The sequence below is a fragment of the Solea solea genome, chromosome 2 (genome assembly GCF_958295425.1).
Source record: "Solea solea chromosome 2, fSolSol10.1, whole genome shotgun sequence".
NCBI classification, from domain to species: Eukaryota; Metazoa; Chordata; class Actinopteri; order Pleuronectiformes; family Soleidae; genus Solea; species Solea solea.
Window position 1 is genome coordinate 22,810,902 of NC_081135.1, and position 15,240 is coordinate 22,826,141.

A 15,240-nucleotide genomic window follows, 5' to 3' on the forward strand; every position below is an offset into this window, starting at 1 on the left:
ATCTATAAATGCAAAACGTAACACGCCTGAACTATGCAGGTTTGCATTCAAGCGAGTAAAATAAATAATGGTTTGGTTATATCAAATGAAAAAAGCTTAAGTTTGGACATGGTAGTATTTTATTGAAATATGTTCTTAACATTTTAATCAAACTAACAACCTTTTTAAAACGTTAGTCGATACCAAAAGTATCTGAGATCAGTTTGGCATCTTGGTGTAAATAAATATGGTTAAAAAGGTTTTTGGTTTCTTTTAAGAATTGACACACTAGATGACTTTATTGGACAGAAACTATCCAATTAGAAATGAGAACAATAAACAATCTTTAACATTATATTTATTTTTAAAAAAACGTATAAATAAACACTTTTATAAAAAAATGTAAATATGTAATGTAATGTGCCCCTTCGAGTGTAATATACAAACAAAAACAGCCAAAAGAAATCATAGATTTTAAATGCACACTATAAGTGAATGTATCTTTCTCCTGATGTGAGCTGATGTTGCAAGGTTTACATTTCTAATAACTTATTAATCACCCCATCTGCTAGATCTATACATTTTACAAATATATGGCTCCATATCTTTTCAAACGTGTCTTGCCTACCTTTTCCATATACATATTCCAATCTAAAAGAAAGGGTAATCAGCACAGTAATCATGTGGCACTTGACCTGCTAATTATTTTCCCAAGACATTGCAGTCACAACTTAAAATAAATATACACTTTAAAATATTAAGAGTGACTGCAATGTTTGTGACTCGAATATTTGGATACAATGCACGTGTTTATAAAAAACAACACACAATTTGCAGAAACACATTATTGCCAAAATGAAAATACAAAAATGTACATTACAAAATTGGTATACCCCAAGAGTTGTGCACGCGCACGCATATTGCATATTTTTGCACATGCACAAGCTCAAAAATAAAAAAAAAATTTAATAAATGATGCATCATTTCTTCATGTAGTCCATATAATCAGCAGATGGACATTAGGTGATGACACTGATCGACAGATTTAAAAACAAGATAAAACCAAAAATCTTACATACAAATTTATTACATACAGAGATGTTGTTGGTAAAAAAAAAAAAAAAAAAAAATCACATTTACAAAGTCATCAGAGTTGAATGGATATTCTGCAAAGTCTAACGGTTGTGCATGGCCAAGTGTTACAGTGGTGAAGGTGGAAGTGGCTTCCTGTATTTGCTTTGCATCCAAACACGGTGCATTGCAATTTTCTTTCCTCTGTTCACTTGAAGCCGCCTATCCTCCAGATTCTGAATTTCTTCCAGTCCGGCATTGGAAAACAAATCATGAACCTCACCTGTACAGTAACATTGAAGCACAAACATCAGGGTATATAGCCAGTATTTCAAAAATACTAAGTTCCGATATTATTATTTATGTTCATTCAAAATAACAACCAATGCATTATATGTCTCACTACTTTCCAAAAGGAGTCGGGTCACAGAGGTCAGAAATACCTTTTGTGAAAAAATATACACAGGTTCCATCTCCACGAGTGTAGAAGTTCTCTGATAAACACCGTCCTGTATGTAAAAGATTATATTAAAATATTTATGTTGTATTCCAACAACAATCCACACACACACACAATATAATACACAACACATATTGTTAAGTACATAAAATGATTGGAATGTATTTCATTATATGGAGGCTCACCCTTCTTAAACCTGAGCTGTGACAAGTCATATCTCCCATAATCACGGAAAAGGAATGTCCCTTCATGTTTCAGGTATGTTGCTAGTCGATTCACTACTTTCTGTATTCTGTCAATGAAATATCAATTAATAATGCTTAGTAATAAGACTGAAGGTAATGAGAATCCAAATATAACAAGAATGTGAAAAATGTTTGCATTCAAATGTGTTAATTCATTAAAATAAACAACAAATAAACATTTACAAGTGGGAATGGCTTAAAAGACCATGTCAGTACACGGAGTAAAACTAAATCCTAATTGAATATGTCTGTTGTATTTTGCTGTGACGTAACAGTCTGCCGTAAGTTTTATATTTGGATTTTGCAATGACATTCAGACAAAGCCTTAAGAAAATGAAGGTGAACTGGGGACAAATAAATGACTCAAGACTCTTTTGATTATTTCTGTGTTCGCCTACCGCTCTGGATGAATGGAGGAGAACACAAAGACTGCGAGAATAACATCCAGGCTCTGAATAGGGAAGGGAAAGGAGGCCATCTCCTCACAAATGTCATGGACAAAGGCGTGACACACAGAGTCATCATAGTCTCCATGGCTCTGTATGACAAAAATAAAATAGATTACTGTATGTTCAACAGTGTTATTCACCATGTTAATTGCAAGATTGTGTTTGAGATAAGTACTGTAATCACTTCTTTATCATTTTCGACACCACATGTTTTAACTGGCTCTGTGACCATGACCTTTGCACGAAATGTAAATACACAATATTGCTAAAAGTTATCTGGCATAAATAATGCGATCACAATCATGCAATCAATCTTTTTTTGTTCCCGTTTCCTTTTTTAGATTATATATGGGTTTGGTTGTTTTTAAATGTAAATTATTATATTAGCCCACATTAACTTTAAGATATGTGTCATGCTTGATAAAATATACAGTATACTGTGCACTTTCATACCAAACAATACTAGAAATACCTTGACCAGGTGAATGGCACGTGGGGAGAAGTCACAACAATATAAAAATGCATCACGTCCTCTGTAAAACAGAGAAGTCAGTTTATCAATCCTCAAATCATTACATGTAAAAGGTAATAAACACCACGCAAAATCAATATAATCTTTGCCTTTAAAAGTCACTTTGACAAAACTGAACTTGAACGTGAACTTTCTTGACCCAGAAACTGATTTTAGTGCTGACACTTTGCAGGAATTTGCAGGAATCCTGGTCTAAAGCGGAACAATAGTACCATGCAGAACTTTATCATTGGATACATTTATACTATAACGGAAATAGAAACTTTCAAAAAGACAGTATCATCACAATTATTAACATGTCATCTAAACTGAACTAATTGCCCACATTTGTTGTAGTTAATATTTCAAATTAAGACACAACTGAGGGAAATTAGGGTTTTCAATTATTATATGCACTCACCTTATGGAATTAAGAATTGGAAATACGCTGTTACCAACTCCACATCCAACCTGTAAGAGATGAGATATGGCAAAGTAAGGTGGTCTCCACACATGACTCAAATTTTACACTGCCCTAAAAAATGTTTTAATCTTTAGCTTTGACTATGACATGCACTCACTGTGGCATTGTTTCGACAGTCTTGTGCAGTGTCAGAGCATTGTTGGACTACTGCGTTAAAACTGTTGTTTATAATTTTTAAATATTAATAAATGTCTATTACATTCAAACCATCGCAAATAGGTTTACGCAACACTGATTAAGGCTATCATCGCCACATGACTCTCTCTGTGTATAGCAGTTTTTTTGTTTTGGTGTCTGTGATGACATCATCACATTGCACACAGAGTAACACATTTTACACCACTACTGAGCAGGTGAGGCAGAAGAAGCACAGTAAGAAGAAGAGTAAAGTGAGACAGCAGCATTATAGCTAAAAAACACCAAGAAGTGTACCACTACCACTTTTGTCTCTTCTCTCTCTCACTGCATGAGAAAGGGTGGGAATGAAGAGGAAAAAAGTAGGTCATACATCGTAGGGTCTTACAGAACGCAGGCTGTTTTGGTAATTATTTAGAAATCAACAGGGGGCACTGGAGCTATAAGTCTTCTCCAACACATCCCAAAGATTCTCAATGGTTTTAAGGTCTGGACTCTGAGGTGGTCAATTTATGTCACATACTCCTTGAATCATTCTTTCACAATTTGAGCCCAATGAATCGTGGCATTGTAATCTTGGAATATGCCAGATAATCCTTGTCATTCAGTATATTTAGGTAGTCAGGTGTTGAACATGAACCTTTTTTGCCAAGCACTATATATACAAACGTATTTAAAAACCTCCAATATTCTGAAAGATGCATGTTGTCCAGGGAAAGTAGAAGTCTGGAGAACATTTCTTTCTTCTGACGCTCCTTGACAGGCACTTGGATAATCAGAGACATGTCTGTGATAGGAAGTGGTGTCACTGTGTTGATGGAGACTGGTCTCTGCATTCAGGCTGGATCCATTAGGGAGCAGGATTTCTGTCTGCTGATCACCTTGACACCTGGTTGTGGCCTGGCTTTTTGAACCTGAAGGAATAAGTTCTGGGAATTCTAAAAATAGCCACTTGCGATCTTTGAAGAACTTATTCTGGTGCATCTCATAAAACTGGTCCCAGTAGCAGTGAGCGTCTGTATCAAATTTACCTGCATGGAGGAAAATAAGTCACATTTTTCATTTACTTGCCACATATCTTCAATTGAATTTATCGTGGTAAATATTTTGAAGGAATATTTTCTTGCCTTGTTCCTTCAAGGGAATTTGGACAAGGGAATTTTCTTGTGCCCTTTGTCGTGCATTTTCTTTATCCTCTTCTGTCCACTGCACATGGTCCCTAAAATAGGAGGCATTACAAAACAAATGTGTTCAAACTGTACAATGGTGAAACTATTATTTGCTGCCTGACCAATAATATTACATTTACCAAATTGACGAAAATAGAAAAAATGAAGAAATACTTATTCAAATATTGTCTTAAATGTAATAAGCCCCTCACAGTGCAGTTTCACACATGTGCAACCAGTAAGTAGTAGAACATTAGTGTGTCCCAAGTGCATTTTAGTTCAGTTGAGTTGAATGAGAATGAATCTTGGAAAAAAAGTTGAATATTTTAAAACTGAATTTGGATCAAGTCTGAACATTTTGAACTTTGAATGAAATGTCTCCGTTTGAGTATGTGGTACAAATGAGAAGCTGAATATTTGTGTTTTTCAAAGAATGTTTCAATTTATTTTAATAGAGAAAATGTTTAAAGCAATTTGGATTTTCCAGAAATGATTACAAAAATACATGCAATGATGTCCTAATTGAGCTGCATGGTTTGACTTTGAATGAAGTCTCTATGTTGAAGCATGTGGAACTAGTTAATGGCCAAATACAGCGGAATAAAAAAACAACATACAGCGGGATTGTTTGCAGCAATCACACTAATTAAACGTTTCCAAACTGTGAGATTATAATTTCAGCGTAATGTCATTAAAAGTTGACACCTAACTACAATAAATACTATTCCCTATACAGGGTATATACAGTGCATGTTGGTGCAAAGTAATTACACTAACCACATGTTGTGTTTAAAGATGTCATCATGATTGGTCAGAAACCGCGAACCCAGTGGAGCTGATGGTCTTTCTCCAGTGCTTTTTCGTCTTGTGGACAATCTGCTGTACGCTTTAGCCGAATTGGCTACAAAGAGGCTCCGGACTTTATGCATTTACTCTGTAAAAATACAGGAAGAGATAAAAACTATTAACAATGCTGGTGGCTGGATATTGGCAACATCTTCATGTTTGAATATTTTTCACATGTACTTTATTTTCAGGAACAAGTTCAGTAAAACAAAGTAGTCAGTCATCAGTCATCATCTACCGCTTTATCCTCCGCCAGAGGGTCGCGGGGGGTGCTGTGCCAATCTCAGCTACATCGGGCGATAGGCGGGGTACACCCTGGACAGTTCGCCAGTCCATCGCAGGGCCACACACACAGATAGAGACAAACAACCATTCACTCTCACACTCACTCCTATGGTCAATTTAGAGTGTCCAATTTACCTAATCCCCACATTGCATGTTTTTGGACTGTGGGAGGAAGCCGGAGAACCCGGAGAGAACCCACGCACACACGGGGAGAACATGCAAACTCCATGCAGAAAGGCCCTTGTTCAAACCGGACCCAAAACAAAGTAGTAAAGCAAAATATATTAGTACCTTATGGATAACAATGTCTACACATAATGACTATGTGCTCAGTTAGTGTCCATTGTGTGTGTTTTTTTTTCCTGGTTCCTGGTTTAGCCAAGAACAAATACTGTATGATTTAGTGTTTTATTGCACCGTGTAATGTGACCTCTGCTGTTGCTATTTCAAAAATGTGGTATGTGTTGGGATTTCAAGGATAGTGTTGAAAGAGGCTTTTTAACAAGGAGGTTTTTGTTATGCCAAGATTAATATATAGAGTGATGTAGGAGAACACTCAATCCTTTACCTTCATCATTACTGTTATGCGAAGTGGCAATGGTAAAAAAATTGTTTTAACTGCACATCTACAAATGGCCTGTGTGTGGCAGCAATGAGCCTTTGCCACGTCTAGTTCGCATTATACTGCAACAAAAGAAGACGTGTGTTTGGGGAAACGTGATGGCAGCAGCTAACAGTCAAAGTGCTACATTAGCGTTCACCAGCTTATCGCTTTTAATAACACTTTATTGTTCATAACGTCTGGAAAACTGTCCCGTTTATCTAAGCTATGTTGGGTGGTTTACAGCGAGCTGGGTTTGAGTGAAAGTCATAACATATTGTGGCTAACGCTAGTTTCAAGTCGTTCCAAACATGCAGGATAGTAAGTAGTTTTATCTTTGACCGACATAAACTCAGCCGTCCTCACCTGTCTTTGAAGTGTGACGGCGCCGCAGGGTTCACCTCAGGCTTTAGTCTCTTGACGTGACATGCGTGCAGCTGGTCGTCCTTCCTGTAAGTGAAAGAGCCACCTGCTGATGGCGCCGTCCCGGAGAAACAGGGCCGTAAACAGCACTGAGCTGCTGAACCACAGGAGCAGAGGCATCACGGATGCTGGGACTCTGCTGAGGCACAACATGAAGGTCTTCAGAGGTATCCTCCTACAGGTAATCCATAACTATCCTCATGTGCTCATTTGTTGTAGTAAGTGCTTTATTAATATACTTTATATTAAAAAAAATATGCATTTGTATACTGTAGGAAAACAGAAATTTCATAAAAGTATGGAGCAAGACCTCAAAATCCACTATCAAGTATGAAAATGCTAAAGTCTACTTCGAAAATTACCTCAACTGCTACAGTTGGTAAGTATGATTTTAGCACAGTACTTTAAACATAAGTCAATAGAAAATAGTAGTGCAAACTCACTTTCCCACATTGTAAATACACTCCCCCATCTTAGAAGCTGGTTAACAAATGTGTTTGTTTGTTTTTTAATACTCACTAGCTAAATCTTTATTTGTTGGGTCATAATCAACATCCCCAGACAATTACATCAAAATCCAATCTGCCATCAATCCTCTCTGGTGATCTAGCAGGCGGCTTTCTTCTCGCTGGCCTTAGAGTCAGAACAAAGATTCGTATGGTGGCTTTAAATGATTGTAATACTTTATTCTGGAACATGCTGCCTTTTGACCTGAGATCCTCCACATTTAAGATGGAACATACTTATTTCCCCAGGTGTATCTGTTACACTATTCTAATTGACACAGTAATGATTAAATCTTCCTCTTCTTCCAGTGCTCACTCAGAGCCTCAACTTTTGTACAAATTGCCCAAAAGGTCTAAACAGGAAAAATTTGAAGATGCCTTGCTGTGTCAGAGCCCACTTGTAAGTGAAACTCAAGAAACATACATTTTGTGTTCACATTCATTGACCTTGTCCTGTTCTGAACTTTCAATGACAAGATGTTTGCAACCCAGTTTCAGACTGTTGAGTCTCTTTGACAGGACAAAACATTGGCTTCTTCCTCTGACCATAAACCAAGCCTCTTGGCTTTGACGGCAGACAACTGGCTGTATCGCCTTTCAGCTGAAACAGGTGAAGAGCTGCAAAGAGTTTACCTTTCTTCAAATCACAAGTTCAGGTACAGTCAAGGCTCTGATTTTCTATTGAATGGAGATTTAATGTATATCTTACACTCTGTTGCTTTCATTTTTTGAAGGTATCTTAGCTGGGAGGTATCTCAAGAGACATTCTATGTTAAATCAATTCAAAACAAAGAAACACCTCTACAACGACAGGTAAGATGAATCTATTGTGTTTGGATTTGTGTAGTGTTTGAAAGAGATGAGGAATGTTTTCCTAACATTCCACCTCCTAAGTTTGTGGATTTTTATTGGATGTATTGCATTTTGGTGTTCTATTACGATTTTGCCATATATTTTACAATATTTCCTAAATTAGTGAAATACACTGTCTATTAAAGTTTCTTAGAGCTGAAGATGATGTCTTCTCATTTCTTGTTTTGTTCAAAAACATAAACTAAACCCCACTATATTTAATTTACATGAGTCAATCTTTACATCTAAGAAGATGAAAAAAGTTTGGCGTTTTAGCTAAATCAATCATTAATTGATTGTGTGAATGTGATTAATCAGTTTGTAAGGATTTTATCTTTTCCTCTTTTGTTTTATTCCACAGGCGGGAATCACTCATAATACAGTGATGCACCTGGCCATATTTCATGTTTTCCCCTTACAAATTGTAGGAATTGTGGAGATCAACAGACAGGTATGCAGGTGTATTGTATATTTGATTTTCCACTTGTTTCTGCAGGAGTTATTTGCTTTTATTAAAATCCAAATGTTAATTTTTCAGGTATTTGGAAAAGGTGTGATCGATGTTGTTCTGTCTCAAGGGGTTCTTGCGGTGTCTTATAGCAACAAGTCTGTGAAGTTGTACAGCTTTGAGCACATTGTGAACAGGGTATGTATATATTTTAGGACATATTTTAAACATTTGTTTTATGAATATCTTAATGAATATTTCATATTGTCAGATAATCCATCTGTTTATGTGTGGATTATTTTCATAATTCTCTTTATTCTCAGTTTATGACAGAGACGTTGGTGCTTGGAGAGAGCAGTTCTCTTCTTGGCGGCAAAACAGTGGGAGGAGCTCAAGTCGGTATCCCGGTAAATATCCAGATCACAGGTGAGTGTTTTTCCGTTTAGACTGGTGGCTTAGGTTACAACCTACTTGGCCTCTGTAGGCAAGATAATTTTTTTAATTCAATGTCTAAAATCTTATCACACAGATTGTCCGCCTGTGCTTTTTGAGGTGCCCTGCTCTAATAATGGTGTCCAGATCGGTGGTTACCCGTGGCACTACATTTATACACCACCACATAAAAAGTACAAGGGGACTCACCACGTCTGTTCTCTCATGGACAACATTATGGTAAATTAATAATAAGGAATCCTTTTTAACAATACAATAAACAATCACACATTACAGTGGGAAGTATTGACACTGCCCTGACACTATATATTCATCCTAGCAGGTAATGCTTATTGTTTGAATTGTACCATTTCATGTTTATACCATATGAGAAATGACTGACATAAATAAGATGATTATTGGATCTCTAAATGTGTTTGTAAAAGTTAGTGAATCGTTACATTATATGATGTATTGTACTGTACAATGACAATGGTGAAATTATTCCTACCATACAATCTCATGGTTTGTTTGTTTTTTGATTATGTGTAGTTTTACAGGATGCAGAGATTCCTATGTGCATGAAATAATTTTCTGACTGCATGTGGATCAATTTTAGCTTTAGATCTTCTCTCTGGCACTATGTTTATAATTTTTACAGTCCATAGTTTTGTTTATTTTTACCCTGACCAATCGGCTCCCTCTCAAATCACATTCCCGCCACATTTGGAGAAAATCCGTCCATGCATTGTTGGATAAAAGTGGACATTTGAGTACAAAATGCTGTGCATGGTTTTACAAGCTGATATGTGATAGACTGAACTGTCACCAAATTGGTTGGAGCCTATATTGAAATTATCAGAGTAAGAAAGCCATGGATGTTTTTGACAGTCTTTGTATTCAGCTGCTGTACAGAACAGAACACAACCAAACATTTCATATTTAACTCATTCTTTACATTCCCTTTGTGTTTGTTTTAAGGACTAGAAATGGCTGTGTGCTCATGCTACTGTTTGTAATTAGTCACTATTCTGTAATCATTATTTTGTAATTTTATGAAATCAGGCAACAGATGGTATACAAAACATGAACTGCTGCTCTCTGGAGAGTGATGGGATCTTCTTCCACCCGGACGACTCGGGAAGAATCATCCACATTGGGCCTACCACCATAAAGTGAGTATAATGGTCAACTTTTGCACTACAATGAGTGTGAGGAAAATAAGAGATTAATCTATAAATGTTTTTATGTTGTTGTTTTTTTTCCCCTGTATGTTGTTTGATAAATGTAGTGTATTTCTCCTTTTTTATTATATTATCTTCTGGACATGTTCCACAAAGAAAAATCTTTTATTTTATTTTCTCTTTTATTTTAGTGTCCTTAAAATCCTTGGTGAACTGAACAGTGGTTTGCCGTCAAAGGTTATTGAGGATTTCTCTATGAAGACTCTTCGAAATAACAATGTAAGTATATTGCTTGTCTCTCTAGCAGCCTCACTATGTTGTGGACAGACTTGTTTTATAATTATAGTGAGGTGCTGGGTATTAACTTGGAAGCAGGAAAAGAATGGAGGGGAAACACCCCGACACTTGCTTTTGTCAAGATTTTTCTTCAAAATCAACAATACTAAAATATTTATTTACACACTTACTATTATTGAGCTTGAGGAACACCTGAGATCAGAAATGTCGTAGAGCAGAAGCATAGAGCAGCTGATCTTTTCTCGGTTTGACTTTACGTTTTCATAATCTCGACTGTTGTTAACAATTGCAGCTGACCTCACAAGTCACTGTCACATCATCAGGCCGCACAGTGAAGAGAAGATTTCATCAGCTAGATGATGACCCAGATCAAGAGGTATGACATAAATTTGAATCACTTTTATTGTGTTAATTATACAGTATAATCGAATGTACTTAACGTGCTAAATATTGAATTGCCCTTTGAAATCTATGAAGTACTATACAAGGATACAAGGACTATGTTCTACATTTTGCAGACTTTCCGTATGGTAGAATATGAGGATGAGCTGGATCTCTTGGCAGTGGTGGTGACTAACGGTGAGGAGGGAGAGGGAAGAGCACTCATCCGGCTGCACAACAATCAGAATGGACAGTTACAGCGGAAAATCGATCTGCTTGAACCATGGGATGAGGTGAATAACTTGACATTAATACACCATCAACTGGACAACATACAGCCCACTTCTGTATGGGAATTCATACTTGCTCTTATCATTTTTTTTCAGACTTACCGGCATGACTTGTTCTTCGACAAAGACACAATTGTTCATATTGAACAAAAGCATTCCAACTTCTGCTGCCATGTTTATAAACTTGAGGCTAACAAGAAATGAATGATGCAGGTAGAGCAGCTGGAAAGCAATTAATGGATCATTTTGAAATTATTATTATTATTATTATTATTATTTTTCTTTTTTTTGGTTAAACTTGTAATGCTTTTTTGGTGATGTGCATAGTGATTCATTTTGTACATTGGTTAATTAATCAGTTATCAAAATAATTTTAATACAGTTTTCCTCATTCTGTCTCACACTTTTTTATACATTTTCCTTAAAATAAAATTATTTTGTACATTGTAATTAAACAAATTCTGTACATCTGCCTTTTTCTGTATTTCCATCATGCTTTTTGTTAATGTTACTATAAGTTGATTCTTTGTCATTGTCTACTTGCTCTTGTACCCACAGCTCAGTTGTCAGACATGAAACAAGCTGGTACAACCTGGCTATACATTTTAAATTGTTAAAATGATTCCAACCTACAGTTGTACGGCAACTGCAGCACAATAAAGCCGATCAAAGCTGATCAAAAATTTGATCAGCTTCTTACTGTGGATGAGCATATGGTCTCTCATATTTTTGTGCTTCCATGGACAGAGAGCAGATGTCCTCTGATTGAAGATGTTCAGGTGGTGTCATGTTTATTTCAATCAATGCAACAGGTTTTCACATTTGTTGTGTTAGTCCTGTTGAATTGATGGTCACAATATGGTCAAAATAACAGAAACATAGATTACCTGAGTGCTGTTGCTGACTGTGTCCATCCCTTTAAAACTAACGGTGTGTCCATCGTATGATGCATACTTCCAGTAGGATAACACACCATGTCACAAAGGTCAAATCTCACACTGGGAGTTCTCTCTATTCAAATGGTCTCCACAGTGACCAGATCTCAATCCAAAAGAACATCCTTGGGATGTGCTGGAACCATAGACCATGTATAAAAAGAACATTTAGACTATCGGTTTGCTTGGTGAGGCCAAACGGGAAGTGCAAAAAGAAATTGGTTTGAATGGAAGTCAAAAAACAAATTTGTTATTCACGACAAAACACAAGAAGCATCGTCTTCTCATCATTTACATAAGGCTCTCCTAAATAAACTGCCAGTTTACCTCTCATCTCTCATAAATCATAGAAACATTTGATACCGTACTTGCTCTCACCTTCAGGGAACGGTTCCCACAACCAAAAGGTAACATTCCCAGAACATTCTGAGAAGCAACAATTGTTAGTTCGGAAAGAACACACTAACTTTAGTGCGTCCCATTTGTGTGTCATTGAAACATTGTTTTTGTGCTGTTTTGTATTTTGTGTAACAATGTAAACTATATTTTATTGTAAAAAAAAAAAAAAAAACCCGACCATATTATTTATTTTACCCTGGTTAAATAACTAGAATATACCATTAATGTATCCAAAAACACAAATATAAACTTTTTGTTGTTATTCAACGCCTGTCACACGACACAGGAGGAGACTTGGACCATATTTCCGCGGGGCGGTGACTCCAGTCTCGCAACCATTCCTCGTCTGCCCTCACTCTTGTAAACACAGACGTTACAAAACCCACTGAAGTTATAAAACCCATTTCCTTAACGCGTTTTTGTTGGAGCAGCTCCCGCGCACGTGACTGTACTCCGTTCTCGTACACACACTTGAAGTGACCGTGTGTAGAAAACAGCTGCTGCTGATGATGGCGACGGAGAACCGGAGAGATTTCCTTCTCGTTTTCTCAGCCGCAGTCTTCTTGGGACTCCTATCCATAACATTTGTGCTGATTTGGGTTCTTCAATACAGGGAAGGCTTAGGATGGGATGGAGCATTGGCCGAGTTCAACTGGCACCCGGTGTTAATAATCACCGGGTTTATTTTCTTGCATGGAATAGGTGAGAGAGGATTGTGTTTCTGTTTAGTTTTGACACAGTTTTGAGTTTGAAGCTGTTATGGAATGTAAACAAATTAAGCCTCGTTTTCCACTGAGCATAGGAGTCTGCCTATTGAATGTATGCACAACTTACAATTTCTAATTTGTTCTACTTTATTATACCACTGTTCAGAGGGAAATACTGACCCATGATCAGTGGGTCCTGACCTATTTTTTAAGAACGACTTGTTTAAAGACCTAAAAAGAAATGTGTATAATGACAGTAATGTTTGTTTGCCATCAACTATATTTTTCACACCAGACTTCAATATATCCCTGCTGTGTAAGAAAACATCACTTTAACACATTAGAAGGAAAGGCTTTAAAAAAAATGACCTTCTCTTGCAGCCATCGTTGTCTACAGGCTTCCTTGGACCTGGCAGTGCAGCAAATTAACGATGAAGTTCATTCACGCTGGCTTGCACTTAGTGGCCTTCATTTGTGCCGTTATAGCCATGGTGGCGGTTTTTGACTTCCACAATGGGGCGAAAATACCAAACATGTACAGTCTGCACAGCTGGTTGGGCCTGATAGCTCTGATACTGTACAGTCTACAGGTAAACAAACTCTTCATTACCATGTATCTGGATTGATGGGTATTAGAACAAGGTGTATACATTTTGCTGTGTTTTGCTCTGAATATGAAAGTGTTAATCAATACCAGGCCACATCTGTGATTTTACTACACTCCAAGATAAAAAAAAAACCCCAAAAAACAACAACAGTTATGCAGTGACACTATAATTAATGCAATTTATCATGTTCCATTTGTATCAATAATATTCAAGCACAGATGACTCAAAGGTGGTGGAAGAGTCCCAAATCAAACTCTGCCTCGGGCCCAATAAAGGCTTTGGACGGCACTGTTGTGATGCTACCAACAAACAAATACATTGTCTATAAAAAAAGCTAAATCATGGTGAGCTACATTCCTGATTCATACAGTATCTGACAGGTGCCCTTTTTTTCTTCTCTTCAATGAGCAGCTTGTTCTTGGAGTTGGAATGTTCTTAATACCAATCACTCCTGTAACCTGGAGAGCAGCGTTCATGCCCCTCCATGTCTTTGGTGGTTTATTGCTCTTTGGCAGTGTTATAGCTGTGGCACTCATGGGCATCACGGAGAAACTCATTTTTGGCCTGTAAGTATTTTAAAGTAAATACTATTACATACATCTATTGTGCAATCTGCTGGGTGAACAAGGAGTTTAACTCTTTTTTTGTACATTATGACAAAGGAATAACCCAAAATATAAGGACTTGCCACCAGAGGCAATTTTTACCAATGTTCTGGGACTCCTACTGGTGGTGTTTGGAATTCTGATCGTGTGGATTGCAACTCGTCCATCTTGGAAACGTCCCAGTGACCAGATCTTGCATACTCTGCATACCAATGGGGGAGGTGAGGACAACACCAAAGTCGGTCCAGCCCTGGCTCAGCTGTCTGATGGAGCTGATGCCGAGCCCTCTGCGGATGTTAGGAGGAGGATAAACAAATTTGATGATCAGACTAACTGATTACAGAATAAGTGAGGCTGGAGTGGTATGTCACAGAGAGTGTGCTGACCTTCCTACATATTTTAATCTACTGGAAATGTGAGGTTATGCTTGCTTTCTCAAACATTTGTTTTGCAAGTGCACGTAAATAGCAATGTGCTAGTGGGCTGCTTTATACGAGATATCATTGTTAATGTGGGGTTGGCTTTTGTTGTCATACACTGTACATATAGTCACAACACGTTTTCTATGCTTTAACTTTTTTGTATTATGAAATCTTTGGATCTTGAGAACCTACACACTTCACAATAAATAAATATTTCTAATCAGCATGTTATATTTCTTGAATATTAACAAATATTTTATTGTTTTAATGCTGACTGCCCAGACGGTTAAGTTCACTATATACTCTATGTACATCAGTCAATATTATTGATAATATGAGTGATAAACTTAAAATAATTAGGAATTATTTGAGGTTTCAAACAAGTAGCAGTTGTTAAACTGTAAAAACGGTGAACAAGTCTGAGGTCAAACATCCAAAGCAAACAAATATAAAGGTGTTTTATGTGTTTGACGTCAGAATAAGCATAATCACAGCTTCAGCGAGCGAAGCCTTTTT

At 37.0% G+C, this 15,240-nt stretch overlaps 3 protein-coding genes across 3 annotated transcripts; 2 read left to right on the forward strand and 1 right to left on the reverse strand.

Moving 5' to 3' along the window:
* Positions 1-324: 324 nt before the first annotated feature.
* Positions 325-6,721, reverse strand: mettl8 (methyltransferase 8, methylcytidine). Its single transcript, XM_058623299.1, has 10 exons — positions 6,602-6,721; positions 5,281-5,437; positions 4,462-4,553; positions 4,016-4,365; positions 3,137-3,186; positions 2,677-2,737; positions 2,154-2,293; positions 1,696-1,802; positions 1,494-1,559; positions 325-1,333 (listed from the first exon to the last, which is right to left on the reverse strand). The coding sequence occupies exons 2-10, from the start codon at positions 5,430-5,432 to the stop codon at positions 1,179-1,181; spliced, it is 1,173 nt and encodes a 390-aa protein (XP_058479282.1). The 5' UTR covers positions 5,433-5,437; positions 6,602-6,721; the 3' UTR covers positions 325-1,178.
* dcaf17 (ddb1 and cul4 associated factor 17) lies at positions 6,711-11,735 on the forward strand. The gene is made up of 14 exons (XM_058623298.1): positions 6,711-6,839; positions 6,934-7,037; positions 7,474-7,564; positions 7,684-7,820; positions 7,899-7,977; positions 8,378-8,467; positions 8,555-8,662; positions 8,788-8,890; positions 8,994-9,136; positions 9,962-10,071; positions 10,272-10,359; positions 10,670-10,753; positions 10,896-11,051; positions 11,145-11,735. Exons 1-14 carry the CDS (start codon positions 6,711-6,713, stop codon positions 11,250-11,252), a joined length of 1,530 nt encoding a protein of 509 aa, XP_058479281.1. The 3' UTR covers positions 11,253-11,735.
* Positions 11,736-12,703: 968 nt separating this feature from the next.
* Positions 12,704-14,947, forward strand: LOC131452903 (plasma membrane ascorbate-dependent reductase CYBRD1). The gene is made up of 4 exons (XM_058622427.1): positions 12,704-13,084; positions 13,471-13,679; positions 14,109-14,263; positions 14,360-14,947. Exons 1-4 carry the CDS (start codon positions 12,889-12,891, stop codon positions 14,637-14,639), a joined length of 840 nt encoding a protein of 279 aa, XP_058478410.1. The 5' UTR covers positions 12,704-12,888; the 3' UTR covers positions 14,640-14,947.
* The last annotated feature ends 293 nt before the right edge of the window (positions 14,948-15,240 follow it).